The sequence below is a fragment of the Terrapene carolina genome, unplaced genomic scaffold (assembly GCF_002925995.2).
Source record: "Terrapene carolina triunguis isolate 2854851 unplaced genomic scaffold, T_m_triunguis-2.0 Scaffold212, whole genome shotgun sequence".
Lineage (NCBI taxonomy): Eukaryota > Metazoa > Chordata > Testudines > Emydidae > Terrapene > Terrapene triunguis.
In genome coordinates this window covers 11,366,341-11,379,073 of record NW_020664563.1, presented here as the reverse complement: position 1 = coordinate 11,379,073, position 12,733 = coordinate 11,366,341, and the positions used below count along the sequence as shown (strand labels likewise).

The window sequence follows — 12,733 nt, the reverse complement described above, 5'->3', positions numbered from 1 at the left end:
AGAGGATGTTGTGAAGGCCAAGCCTATAACATGGTTAAAAAAAAACTAGATAAATTCGTGGAGGATAGTCCATCAATGGCTCTTAGCCAGGATGGGCAGGGATGGTGTCACTAGCCTCTGTTTGCCAGAAGCTGGGAATGGACGACAAGGGATGGATCACTTGATGGTTACCTGTTCTGTTCATTCCCTCTAGGGCACTTGGCATTGGCCACTGCACTAATATTAGGGTTTTTTTGCATTTCACTGCCCAATTCTTACGGGAAAAATATCAATCTCCATCAGCTCCGCCCAGCAGAGATTGTAAATTGCTTGAGCAGTGGGTATATGCTAAATACCTCCCACCCCAGCCTAGAGGCTTTCCCCTGGAAAGTTTACAATCTCTGTTAGAGTCCCATGAACCTGCAGAGTGGTCCACAACCCGAAGGCATCCCAGTACTGAATTTACAAGTTCCTTGATATGGAACCATTTGGCTTGCAGAGCTTACAATCTCCTTTGCAACTTTATAATAAATATATTTTTACACTGTATTAAACAAAAAACCCTAAAACACACAAGCAAAACTGCAGATTTCACACATTTAAAACTAATTAACTATTTCCCCCCCAAACCTGACTTGTTTTTTAAGTCTCAATGATATATAAAAAACAAGCCAAACTGAAGTGTCTCACTTGAACTGATTAAGTTAGAGGACAACATTTCAGCTCAGAATATGCGGGGAAATGTATTTTATGATGCTTACTTTATGAAAACAACTCAACAAATTTTGCTCAAGCTTCCTGAAAAAAATGACTTTTAAAACCAAGCAAGGAAAGATTCAGCCCAAATGGAATATGAAGTTAAATTAAAAACATGCCTATTAATTTGATTTTGGTACTGCAGACCCAGAGTAAAATTTCTTTCCCAAGTCCTTAGCACTCGCAAATCCATGGAAGAAGATTTTGGTGCTTTCTGACCAACTCCATCTTCTCTAGGTGGCTCAGTTTTTTTTGATACTTCAAGCAGAGTTCTGAAATGCTCATCTTGACTTGAATTGTTCAAATGAAACAAGTTTCCCACAATCATTTTTCTTTATCAAGTTACCAGTGTCCTTCAAGAAAAAATTTGTAAGTGCAATACAACTGTAAATTTGCAATATCTCTTTGTTCTGTCCTCCGGGTAGGTCTTTGTGAATAAGTATTTTGACTACAAAAATTAATATGGGAAAATTCATTCTTCTATATTCCAGAAAGAGAGTATGTCTAGCAATCTTATACATAAATTAAATAATGTCTCTATAGCTTAAAATGAAAGAGAGGAAGGACAGATAAAACAGATTCTAGAAAGATTTCAGAAGATCAACCAACCTACAGCAGAGACAGACAAAGAGAAATATATTTGGTTATGCATGCCAGGTAATAGTTCTAGAATGTGTCAGGGAGAAGCATTACTTTCTATATGAGAATGTTGGTTTTCTTGGATCCGGAAAAACTGAAGAATCCTTCAAGAGGAATGCTCATCTTTCAAGGAATTTATGTAATTTGTGAAGTTAACATCTGGAAAAGCAAACAATCTTGTGGTTAAGGCACTGTACTGGGAGTTGGGAAATCTGGGTTCAATTCCCAACTCTGCCATAGTGTTCTTTATTGGGCAAGGTGTTGCAGTACTTCAGCTCCCCCTCTATGCAGTGATAATAGTACTTTAACTCACATGGGTGTGGAGGGGATAAATTCATTATTATTTTTGAGGTGTTCAAATACTACAATGATTACCACCACACAGTTTTTCCTGTGTGTGCGGGTGGGTGGGGGGAGGAGGGACAAAGAAAAGATTCTCAGACAGGCTAACCTAGAAAATTTACAGCCAGTAGGACGAGGACCAACATATTCAGTTTCCTCCTCAAGGACTACAGGGTCCTTCTACAATTTAGAAATTGTTTATTGGGGATTTAGCTGGACTGCTTTAGGGAAAAATGCAAGTAAGAGGGGCCATATCGTTCAGTTTAAAAATCTTCCAGAGCTCAGGCTCTGTAGGCATATGATCCTCCTCAAGGACAACTGTAGTGGTGTTAGGACTATATGCTTCTGGGTGCAGAGCTGTTAAACTGCAATCAATTGCATAGTGTAGGTAGTGTTCTTTTCTTCCATGGCAGAGACATGCCTTGGGTTTAAGGGATCGTGTGTACAGGAACTCTGTCCACTTAATGTTTATCTGTAAAGGTGGCTGAAGACGACTAGATCCTTTTTTACTGTGTGATGAAGGCAGCCCAAAATATCCTACTTGGTCAAATATCTCTATTTCAGACTAGTTCAACTGCTTGCAGGCAAAGCAGATTTATTCCAGAATAGTGAAAAGCAGCATAGCTGCAGATTTTATGTAATTCTGTCCTTGCTGGTAAACCTCTCAGCTGGCTTTGAAGAGAAATTTGTGTGCTGTCTTTGAGGCAGAGAAGTATCTGAGCTCCACAGACAGGGCAGCCTGCCAGAAAGAACTATAGCATTTCAGTTTCCAATTTGACTTTGCTGCCTGCTATGCGAGGTCATGAAGAAGAACTCAATTGTTATGAATATGTCTCTGAGATGCAGAAAATGGTTTTAGAATGGATGATGGACTAAAACTGCTGGCTATAATACAAAATGAAAGTCTAGATTTTGGTTACAGATGAATATTCACAACACTATTTCCTTGGGATGTTGTAAATTCTGAAAGCAGTACTTTGTAATTTGTTTCATAACTATGTTGTTTATCATGAGGAGTATTCATGGCTTCTAACTTGGCTTAACGTTATCTATCCTAATTGCCAAAATGCTTTTTGGCATGAAAGTAATAGCAAGGCTTCTGTTAAGCATAGCATCATTTATATTTCTATCCTGATGCCCAAAAGTAACACTCTGGGATTAAAAGTTCCTCTCTGGGAATTACACGAAGTAAAACCTATTTCCCCATGCTAATTTTCCCCCCTACTGTTACTCACCCCTTCTTGTCAACTGTTGGAAATGGGCCATCCTGATTATTACTACAAACGTTTTTTTTTTTCTCCTGCTGATAATAGCCCACCTTAATTGATTACTCTCATTATAGTTAGTATGGCAACACCCATTTTTTCATGTCCTCTGTGTATATATATTCTCTATGGTATACAGAATGTACACTGCCAACATGATTTGATCAGGATCCAAAAATCAGCAAGATTAGACTTCCCAGTTCTGGTGGTGAAGACACTTATCAAATTCATCTCTTTGCATCATCTGTGCATTGGAGATATTTTCCCCTAAGAGCACAGGAGTATGGTCTCCACCTGGTAGCTGGAGACATTACTGCCACCTTTTCAGTACTGTAGGTTCAACGCTATTTTCCTATTCCTCTGGGGTCTTAATAAATGTACATCGTATCTTGCCTTTTCTTTCTACAACAAAAGTATTTCATAGTCCACATCCCTCACCTGACTCACTACTTCAAAAATTCCCTGCCACTTTGCAAGTAATTTATTGCCTATGACTGGCAACTGCAACGGGACTTAGCCTCCTCACTCTCCAAACTTGCAGTAGTAGTCTCTACTACGGGTGTATAGGAAGTATCAAACTGGAAACATGAAAAATCAGGTATTTTATCATACAGCATGTCTTAGTACAGTGATTGGTACTCTCTGCCTACATCTCCTCTGATAATGTGGACCTGGTTTTATGTTCAGAGGTATTTACTGAGTTCATTTAATTGTTTTCATCAGTTCTGGCACTGATTGAACCAGGGGTGTTATAAATCTCAACAGATCTTCTTGCATACAATATCATTCTGCCCTTTTCTCATTAGCATCAATGTGCCCAGTTGAAAATCTTATAGCTATTGCTTCATCATATAGCCTTCCTGTAATAATATGGGAAGCAGATAGGATAAATGGAAACCCAAATGGAATTGGACAAGTAAAAGTAAAATGAAGTACTAAGAGAGCCAAGGATGGGCTTCCCTACAGGAATAAAAATAAGGGTTTGTTTTTGAGGGGTTTTTTTTTTTTTTTGTGAATTTATCTGTTTTCCCATCTCAGCAAGAATGAGCAGAATAGGATATCATACAAATAAACTAACACCAGAAGAGAAGTTACAACCAGTTAATACCTCCACCAGTAAGCAGATATGCCACCTCCTGGTCGCTCAGTTAACAGTGTAGAACTTCAGCTATAGAGTACTTCAAGCCTATTCACACAAACATGAACCCTAAAGTGAAGATTTGTCTCATTAGAAAAAAAATGAATGCATTTTCAAACCTTGCTGGCAAAAAAGGAAAGTCATTCGCTGGACAGTGTAAACTGGACTACAATTGCAGAACAGTTAACCTCAATTTAGAAACTCTAGCAAAAGCTCCATTTAACAAAATGAACATCTGTCCAGTTTGGGGAATAATTTGAGTAATGGAAAAAGACTGTAATAAGGATTTTTATGCAATGTTAAGATTCTGGCTCAATAGATAATATATTAAAACCTTAATGCAAATTAATGGTTTCTCTTACTAGAGCTGACTTGGTGGCTTTGAAGTGCTGTGAAATATGAAACAGGGCAAATAAGATCTTTGTATCTCGCTCTTTGATGGTAATCTAAATTCTGCAGACGGGCTAAATCGACATACCTCATTGCTGCTCAACATCATCCTCTACTGGCTGAATAGGAGTTAGTCAATGGAGCTCTGTTCAGCCTTGCCAGCTAACCTGAATACATAAGTGTAATGACCATTCATGTTCCAGACCCAGATTCCAAAACCAAACCATTATTTCCTTCATATAGAGGTACCATAGGTTAGGGAAGGCACTATGGTATTGTATGTAGCTGGGCTTGGAATGCCAAACAGCAGAGTGTATAGGATTGAGAAAAATATAATACTGAGGGACATGTTTTTTTTAAAAATATCTTGCTGAGAGTTTTTTTTTTTTTTTTTTAATTTAAAGAGATTTTTCTAAGGCACTCATCAGCCTAGTATCTGAATGCCTCACAAACAAATGAATTTATCTTCATAACATACCTGTGAAATGAAGGGTAAATTAATTCCCTGTAGTCCAGTTTGTGTAAAGATATCTCTTGTGCAGAATTTTTAACTCCTGGGTCTTAGCTCAAGGGTAACAGTTCTCCCTGAGCCATTAAGATTTAATGATCCATCACATTCCACCTACTGCTAAATACAGATATTTCCCCCTCCAAATGTTCTAGTTATTTTGATTGCGCAGGAAGTGATGCTTCCATGATGACAGTCCATGCCAAATCATCAACACAATCAAAAATACCACCAAGAAAAAATGAAAGCTAGGTGCAAGAATGAAGATAATTCTAAAAGAATCACCAAATACTATGGGGAACTAGGGAGGCCAGTGAGATTCCAGGAATATAATAAAATATTGAGAAGCATAATAAGTAATTTACCTTTTTCTAAAGATATTATCTGCGAACAATTCTTACTCCTGAAGAGTAAAAAAAGTCAATAAACCTGCACCTGCAACAATCAAGACCAATGTGTTGAAAGGTTTTTTTAATTTTTTTCTAATTCATAAATACAAAAGAGGAGCAAGGTTCCTCTTAAACATCCAACAGTGCACAAAACAGTCAAGTCTACAAGAGACAACAATTAACAAATAAACTTCCAGTAAAGTAAATAAAGCATCCAAGTGAAAAAAAAGGGACATCTGGAAAAATGAAATGGATGGGAGAGTTTGGTCTCTCCTCACCTTGGAAACAAGCTCTGGACTAGAGAGCCACATACAGGATTCCCTCTTGAGGCTAAATTCAAACAATAATGTTTTGCATATGTGTATTATACAGATATCTCCAATGGAAACATTTGGAAGAGACATTAGTGGCAACCTTACCCAAGATAAATGAACCTTGATATAGCCTTCCATCTGCCAGTCAGCCAGGCCAAAGCAATAAGAGATACCAGATTCATTTAGATACAGTCCTTTTGGTCACAGTATTGCCCAGCAAATTGGTATAAAAATACCCCCAAAGTTGAGTTACTCCTGGGGGAATTCTGTGCATCTGCGGACATGCAGAATTCATCTCTCTCGCATCATTTTGTATTTTCCCCACATAAAAAACATTTTGCCTAAGAAGTGCTGGCTGGTCTAGCGCCACAGCGGCCTCTGGTGGGCAAAACGCAGAACTGCAGCACTTCTTAGCAAAATGTATTTTATGCAGGAAAATACAAAATTCTATGTCCACTGCCACAGAATTCCCCCAGGAGTAGAGTTCATCACAGCACCCTACCTGCAGAGCCAGGTTAGGACAGAGTGGGGCACACAGGGCTGCTGGCGGGGGGGGGTCACAGACTGGGATTCAGAATGGCTAATGGGGAGGACAGATTGGAGCATGGGCTCAGAAGCTAGTGGGGTGATAGTGTTGAGCCTGGGGATGGGGATTGCAGAGACCCAAGGAGAATGAGGGGTGTGTGGAGAGGGGCAGACATGCCTGACTGAATGGGAGAGGCTTGGGGTCAGCCAGGGTCTGCATGGGTTAGGCTTCCCAACACCCTAACAATTCCCCTCCCGCACCCCCAATCCCCAAAAGAAAAAACCTCCCACCCACACCCAACACCCTCCAGGTTTACTCTCAGGCTCCTTCCCTCTTCCTCAGCTCTTCTATTACCCTTGACTCCCCCAAGCCTTTGCACTGCTTCTGACAAGTGCAAGAAATACAGTTCTGTATTGCAATTTAAATGAATGACACAAAGTTCTGTATTAATATGCCTCGTAAGGAATCTATTTGTCAAAAAAAGTTACCAGAATCTTTTGTTTTTGGCTGTATTGTAACAGACATACTTGGTGACAGATATTTTGAAATAAATTACCAAAATAATTGTAACAGGCATGATTATATTGTGTTATATTGACAAATAAAATATGCAGAATTTTCAAATATTGTGTGCAGAATTTTTTATTTTTTGGCGCAGTATTCTCCCAGGAGTATAGGGTGGACTTTTTAAATGGGCTTTACAGACCATTCCAGATAAAATACCCATGATCTTAACATTCAGCATATGGCAAAGGACCTCACCAGGACAGGGATGTTGGCATGGGAACAATGCTAACAAAAGAATAGGCTTTGAGTTGAACAAGGTGGTGAGGCTTCAGAGTGTTCCTAACCCTCATTCACCCTGCAACGGAGGTCACTGTCCATGTAAGAAATTTAAGATTACGTGGGTTCAACAGAAGTTTTTGTCAGCTTTGATGAAAGCCCCCTCTATTACGGAGGAAACTTTTTAACCGATGGTAACTGAGTGGTTAAAAATACAAAGCTGTGTGAATGTAATTGCAGAGACAAGTCAAACTGACTAATTCATGGCAAGTCAAAATACCTGGCACATGTTCCTTGATGGAATTAATCTTAACGATAATCAAGCAGTTTTTGTATGATGCAGGTAAAGGGGTCCTTGTTGGTTTATTTGCCCCACACCACAAACTTGTTATTCTCAGCATACTTCTCAGTTTACTTCCAAGATATCCAACACCAGAGTACCTGCTTAGAGTCACCCGGGCTGCAGAACTCTGCTTCTCTATCAGAAACCAGGATGTTAGGCTTGTGGGTATGGATGAAGGCCAGATGCATGCCTGGTTTTGTGTGATGTTCCAGATTCTCATCATAATGGGACTGGCTTAGCCCATACGCAAACAGAAATAGAGGTTTACTCACCTGTACCTACAGTTTGAGATGGACTCTACACATTCAAACCCCACGGAACACTTCATAGAAGTGTCATTGGAGTACTCTCACATGCCTTCCTGCTCCTCCTCATTATTCCCAAATGTTCTGAGGGTAAGGCTATAAAAGGGAGTGTGGCAATAAATTCCTTCCACAATTTCCTCAGGTCTGCAACTGAAATAAGGTCTCTGATGACGAGGGGAATGTAAGAGTGAGTGAGTGCTGCTTCTCCAAGTGACCTCTACACATTCCTACTCTAGAGATAGTCTGATAGAATTCTGTGTCACAGTACTGGTTAATTCAACTGTGACTGAAAAACTGCTCTACCAAATTGTGCATTGGACATGGATGTTAAAATTAAAGAAATAATATTTAGTGAATTTGCGTATAGAGCTCCAAGTTGCAATTCAGCAGATTTCAATAATAGAGACATTTAAAGCATAACAAAGAGGCTGACTTAATCCTAGTGGAGCATTTCTTAACCCTCACGGGAAGAGGAACAGTCTAGCTTGTATTCTCTTCAATACATAACCCTAACCCATCTGGAGAAGCATTGGGAAGAAATAGCCTGACCTTTACAATTCTCTAAAGGATATAAAGAGATATGGGGATTTTCTGCAGCCTTTGGTACTTTTTAAATAATAAGATAATGCTCTTTTAGAGTAATGTGTACAGTCTCTATTTATCCAAGTGCATATGAAAGCTGGGAAAGAATACTGGTAGAGCAACTGATTGTTTGAGGGAAGTTAGTTACCGCTTTGGGCAGGAATATAGGATGTGACGAAGGATCATTTTGTGTTTGTGGAAAACTGTAAATGGTGAATCCACCTTCAAAGCCTGCAGTTCCCTTACTCTTCTGGGAAAACGTATTGCTATGATGAACACTGTTTAATAGATTAAGAGGGAGCACTCACTCATAGGTTCAAAGGTTGGTTTTATGAATTGAGTGAGGACTATCAGGGGTTCTCACAACAAATTTTTTGGTGGCCTCAGAGTGTGGCCACCAACTCTTGCAGGTGGCTGCTCTGACAATTTTTCCTAAAATATTTTAACAACTTTAAGAAAAACAAATATGCACATATACATATCCAAATCATTGTAATTTATTTATGTAGGTTTTTTTTTTTTTTTGCAGACAATAATAAAAATGTACTGCTGTCTCTATTCTTTACTGGACTTAAATAGAATAGAAACACAAATAAGGTGCTTTGCACATTCTTGTCTTTTTTTTGTTTCTTTTGCTTTTTTGGTTGTTTTGTTTCTTAAGACTTGCTAGCTTACTAAATCTGCTGTGAAATATGATATTAACATACAAACAAATATCAGTTTTCACAGCAGACTTACTTAGCCCTGACAAGCCCAGGGACCAAGTAAGCCCTGGATAGAGAGATAGGTACGGAGGGAGTGCGGGCCAGGGATGATAGGGCACTGGGGGAGGCAGTGGGAGCCAAGGGTGATGCGGGGAGAGCTCAGGGCAAGAGCCCACCACCGCGCAGCCGGAGAACAGAGCCAGAAGCCCCATGGCTGGAGCCTGCCACCCACCGTCCCAGGGCTGGAGCCTGACTTCACCACCCCCAGGAAGCTGGAGAACTGACTGGCTGCCTGCTCCTCCAGCTGGTCTCTCTCCAGAGGGGAAACGCTATCCCACACCAATACCAAGATTTCAAAGAGGGTTTGGAGGTATCGTGCACAGTTTCTCAGTGCATAAGATGATAGCCACAGGAAATCTGACATCCTTGAGTATCCTATTAAGCTACAAGACAGAAAACACAATAAAAAAATTGCCATTCCTCCTGGACATAGTTCTACTATGGTTTGAAGCCACTAAAGTTAATACTTCCTTCTTCAAAAACATATCTGAAAGACAGGTACGAAGCATTAAAAAGCTTGTCAGACAGTCAGTGAGACTGATAAAAGATCCTCCCAATGCTGAGAACACCAAGTAGCCTCAATATGTTAAGAAACCTGAAATCCCCAAAACCAATATGCTGGACCACCCCAAGTCACACATTGGAGAAAAATACTGTGCTTCACTACTAGGACAGACACTGAAGTCTCAGCAACAAAATCAAACCAAAACACATCTAAATAGGGTCTGGCATATCAAAGCAGAAACTGACATGTCAGGGTAGGAACCAGAACACTGAAAAAGCACCAAAACCTCCTCCCTCAAAAAGAAGTACTGAAGCACTGCAGAGTATGTGGGAGCATTCAAGGCAAAGTTCTCAAAAGGAATTTAGGCATTTGTACTAGACAGACAGACCTCAGTTCTTTAGCATAAGACTGGAAAAGTACGGATAAGTGCTATAAGGATACATGAGCATCTCCAGAAGAGCTGAAGTAATGCAGATGCACAGTCTAACAAGGAGTTCCTGCATCAATTATAGATCAAGAAGGAACTAACTGAAGCATTCGGAGAAAAGGCTATTATAAAGAGGACATCCAGCTTACACTCTACACCAGTGGTTTTCAAACTGCAGGTCGCCACCCAGTACTGGGTGGCGGAATCTAAGGCACTGGGTCGCGGTGGATCTGGTCAGCACTGCCGACCGGGCCATTAAAAGTCCCGTCAGCGATGCTACCCAGCTAAGGCAGGCTAGTCCCTACTTGTTCTGACCCTGCGCTGCGCCCCGGAAGTGGCCAGCAGCAGGTCCAGCTCCTAGGCACGGAGGCCACGGGGCTCCACACTCCCCTTGGCCATGAACCGGCCAATGGGAGCTGGGGGGAGGCCCTGCCTGCAGGCGAGAGCTGCGCGGAGCCGCTTGTGCACCTCCGCCTAGAAGCCGGACCTGCCCCTGGCTGCTACCGGGGCGCAGCGGAGTCCGCAGTGCCAGGACAGGCAGGAAGCCTGCCTTAGCACCCCCACTGCACCGCTGACCAAAAGTTGCCCGAGGTAAACCAGTGCCCCAATCCCCTACCCCAGCCACCCCCCAAAAAAACTCAGAGCCCCTTCCTGCACCTCAAACCCCTCATCCCCGGCTCCCCGCCAGAGCCTGCACCCCCAGCCCAGAGCCCTGACCCCCTCCCACACCTCAACCCCCTGCCACAGACCTGAAACCCCCCACCCCAAACCCCTCATCCCCAGCTCCATTGGGTCAACTAGATCGCCAGAAAAAAAGTTTGAAAACCACTGCTCTACACCACTACTGCTGCCCTTAAAGGTTACCAATCCTCATGACCTAAGGGAATTCTACCAATTTCACACTGAGGAGCTAAAACCTGGAGCTAATCTTGCTCAAATGATATTATAATTCAAGTATTATAAACCATATTTTACAGATGAGGAACTGAGGCAAAGTAAAAGTGACTTGCCCAAGGGCAACAAAAATGATTAGGACTATGGAATAGCTTCCATATGAGAAGAGATTAAAAAGACTGGGACTGTTCAATTTAGAAAAGATGACTAAAGGCAGTTCTACACTACCACTTAAATCAATCTAAGTTGCATCACTCAGGGGTGTGAAAAGGACATCCAGCTGTGCGATGCAACCTAAGCGCTGTCCACTCTGGCACTACATCAGCGGGAGACACTCTCCCATCAGCACAGAGCATCTTCACCAGACATGCTACAGTGGTGCAGCTGCACCGATGTAGTGCTTCTAGTGTAGACCTGCCCTAAGGGAGGATATGACAAGAGGTCTATTAAACATGAATGCGATAGAGAAAGTTAATAGGGAATGTTATTTACACCTTCACATAACACAAGAACTAGGGGTCACCTGATGAAATTAATAGGCAGCAGGTTTAAAATAAACAAAAGGAAGTACTTCTTCACATAACGCAGTCAACTTGTGCAACTCATTGCCATAGGATGATGTTAAGGCCAAAAATGTAACAGGATTAAAAACAAGAACTAGATAAGTTCATGGAGGATAGGTCCATCAATGACTATTAGCCAAGATGGTCAGAGAGACAACCCCATGCCCCAGGTGTCCTACACCTCCAATTGCCAGAAGGTGGGACTGGACCACTCAACATTGCCCCTTTTCTGTTCATTCTCTCCAAAGCAGCTGGCATTGGCCACCGTCAGAAGATAGGAAACTGGTCTATATGGACCATTGGTCGGACCCAGTATGGCCATTCTTATGTTCTTAACACAACACAGATCTCGAGTCCAATGCTGTAAATCATAAAACCACCTTTCTGTAACATACCAGGGTACAATCCAGACTAATGAGCAGCTGTCACCCCTGCCCTGCAACTTTGGGTGCTTTACAATGCCTTGCTGAAGGAATTTCTACTTGGGCTGTTCACAAACAACTTTCCAGCATGCAAGCCACAACTTGAGTGTTTGTGTGTAACTGCAGCCTGCCAGCCATAGCTGGATTACTCTCAGGCTCTTATCAGTCTTGGTTATACTGCAGGGGGACCACAACACACTCCCAGTCTTAGATTTCCCCCCAGAAATGTATGTCCTGTACTGTCCAGCCCAGGACCTGGAGGAAGTCAGCACCTGTGACCGAAGGAACCACACAGGGCCTCTTTTTGAAGCCCTGTGGGTGGGAGGTGGGGAGAAATAGGGTTGTTAAGAGGGGAAAAGAAACAGCACCAAAAGTATAAGTATTCCCACAAAAAGATAACTTGTTGATTGCTTACGGCGTATTCTTCTGGTGTAACCTTAAGAACGTCGAATACCACTGCATCAAAGCTTTTCTTCAGTTCAGCAGAACCTTTGTCACTTAAGGATTCAGAGCTGCTACTCTTCTGTCAAAATAAAAAAAAAGAACATAGATACAGTTCTCTTTTCAAAACAAGAAGAAAATGTTTATTTTCAAGTGTCTCTTTGTTGCAAGAAACATTTCTATACTGCAAATTACCCTTGTGTGTGTAGCATATTAGGACATGTAGCATATTAGGGCCTGACCAAAACCCCATTGAAACCAGAGAACCTCAGTTGACTTCAGTGGGCTCTAGATGATGCTCATAATGCACAACATTTACACAGAGAGAATTGGCATTTAAACTTGCTTACTCAAGGCAAAAAATGATTTCTACTAGTCTTAGATTTAAAAAAAAAATCACTGCACAGGGCGAATAGATACAAAGACTGGTCAAGAAAGAGCTAACATTGAAATAAAAT

General features: G+C 41.5%; 1 protein-coding gene across 3 annotated transcripts in view; it reads right to left on the bottom strand.

Moving 5' to 3' along the window:
* Nucleotides 1–12,733, bottom strand: part of LOC113407498 (ras-specific guanine nucleotide-releasing factor RalGPS1) — a 287,535-nt gene that overhangs the window by 220,835 nt on the left and 53,967 nt on the right. For all 3 annotated transcript variants that reach the window (XM_026656083.1, XM_026656082.1, XM_026656084.1), the window contains one exon: nucleotides 12,250–12,357. In XM_026656083.1, coding sequence (XP_026511868.1) covers nucleotides 12,250–12,357 — 108 coding nt within the window. The remainder of the gene's footprint in view (nucleotides 1–12,249; nucleotides 12,358–12,733) is intronic.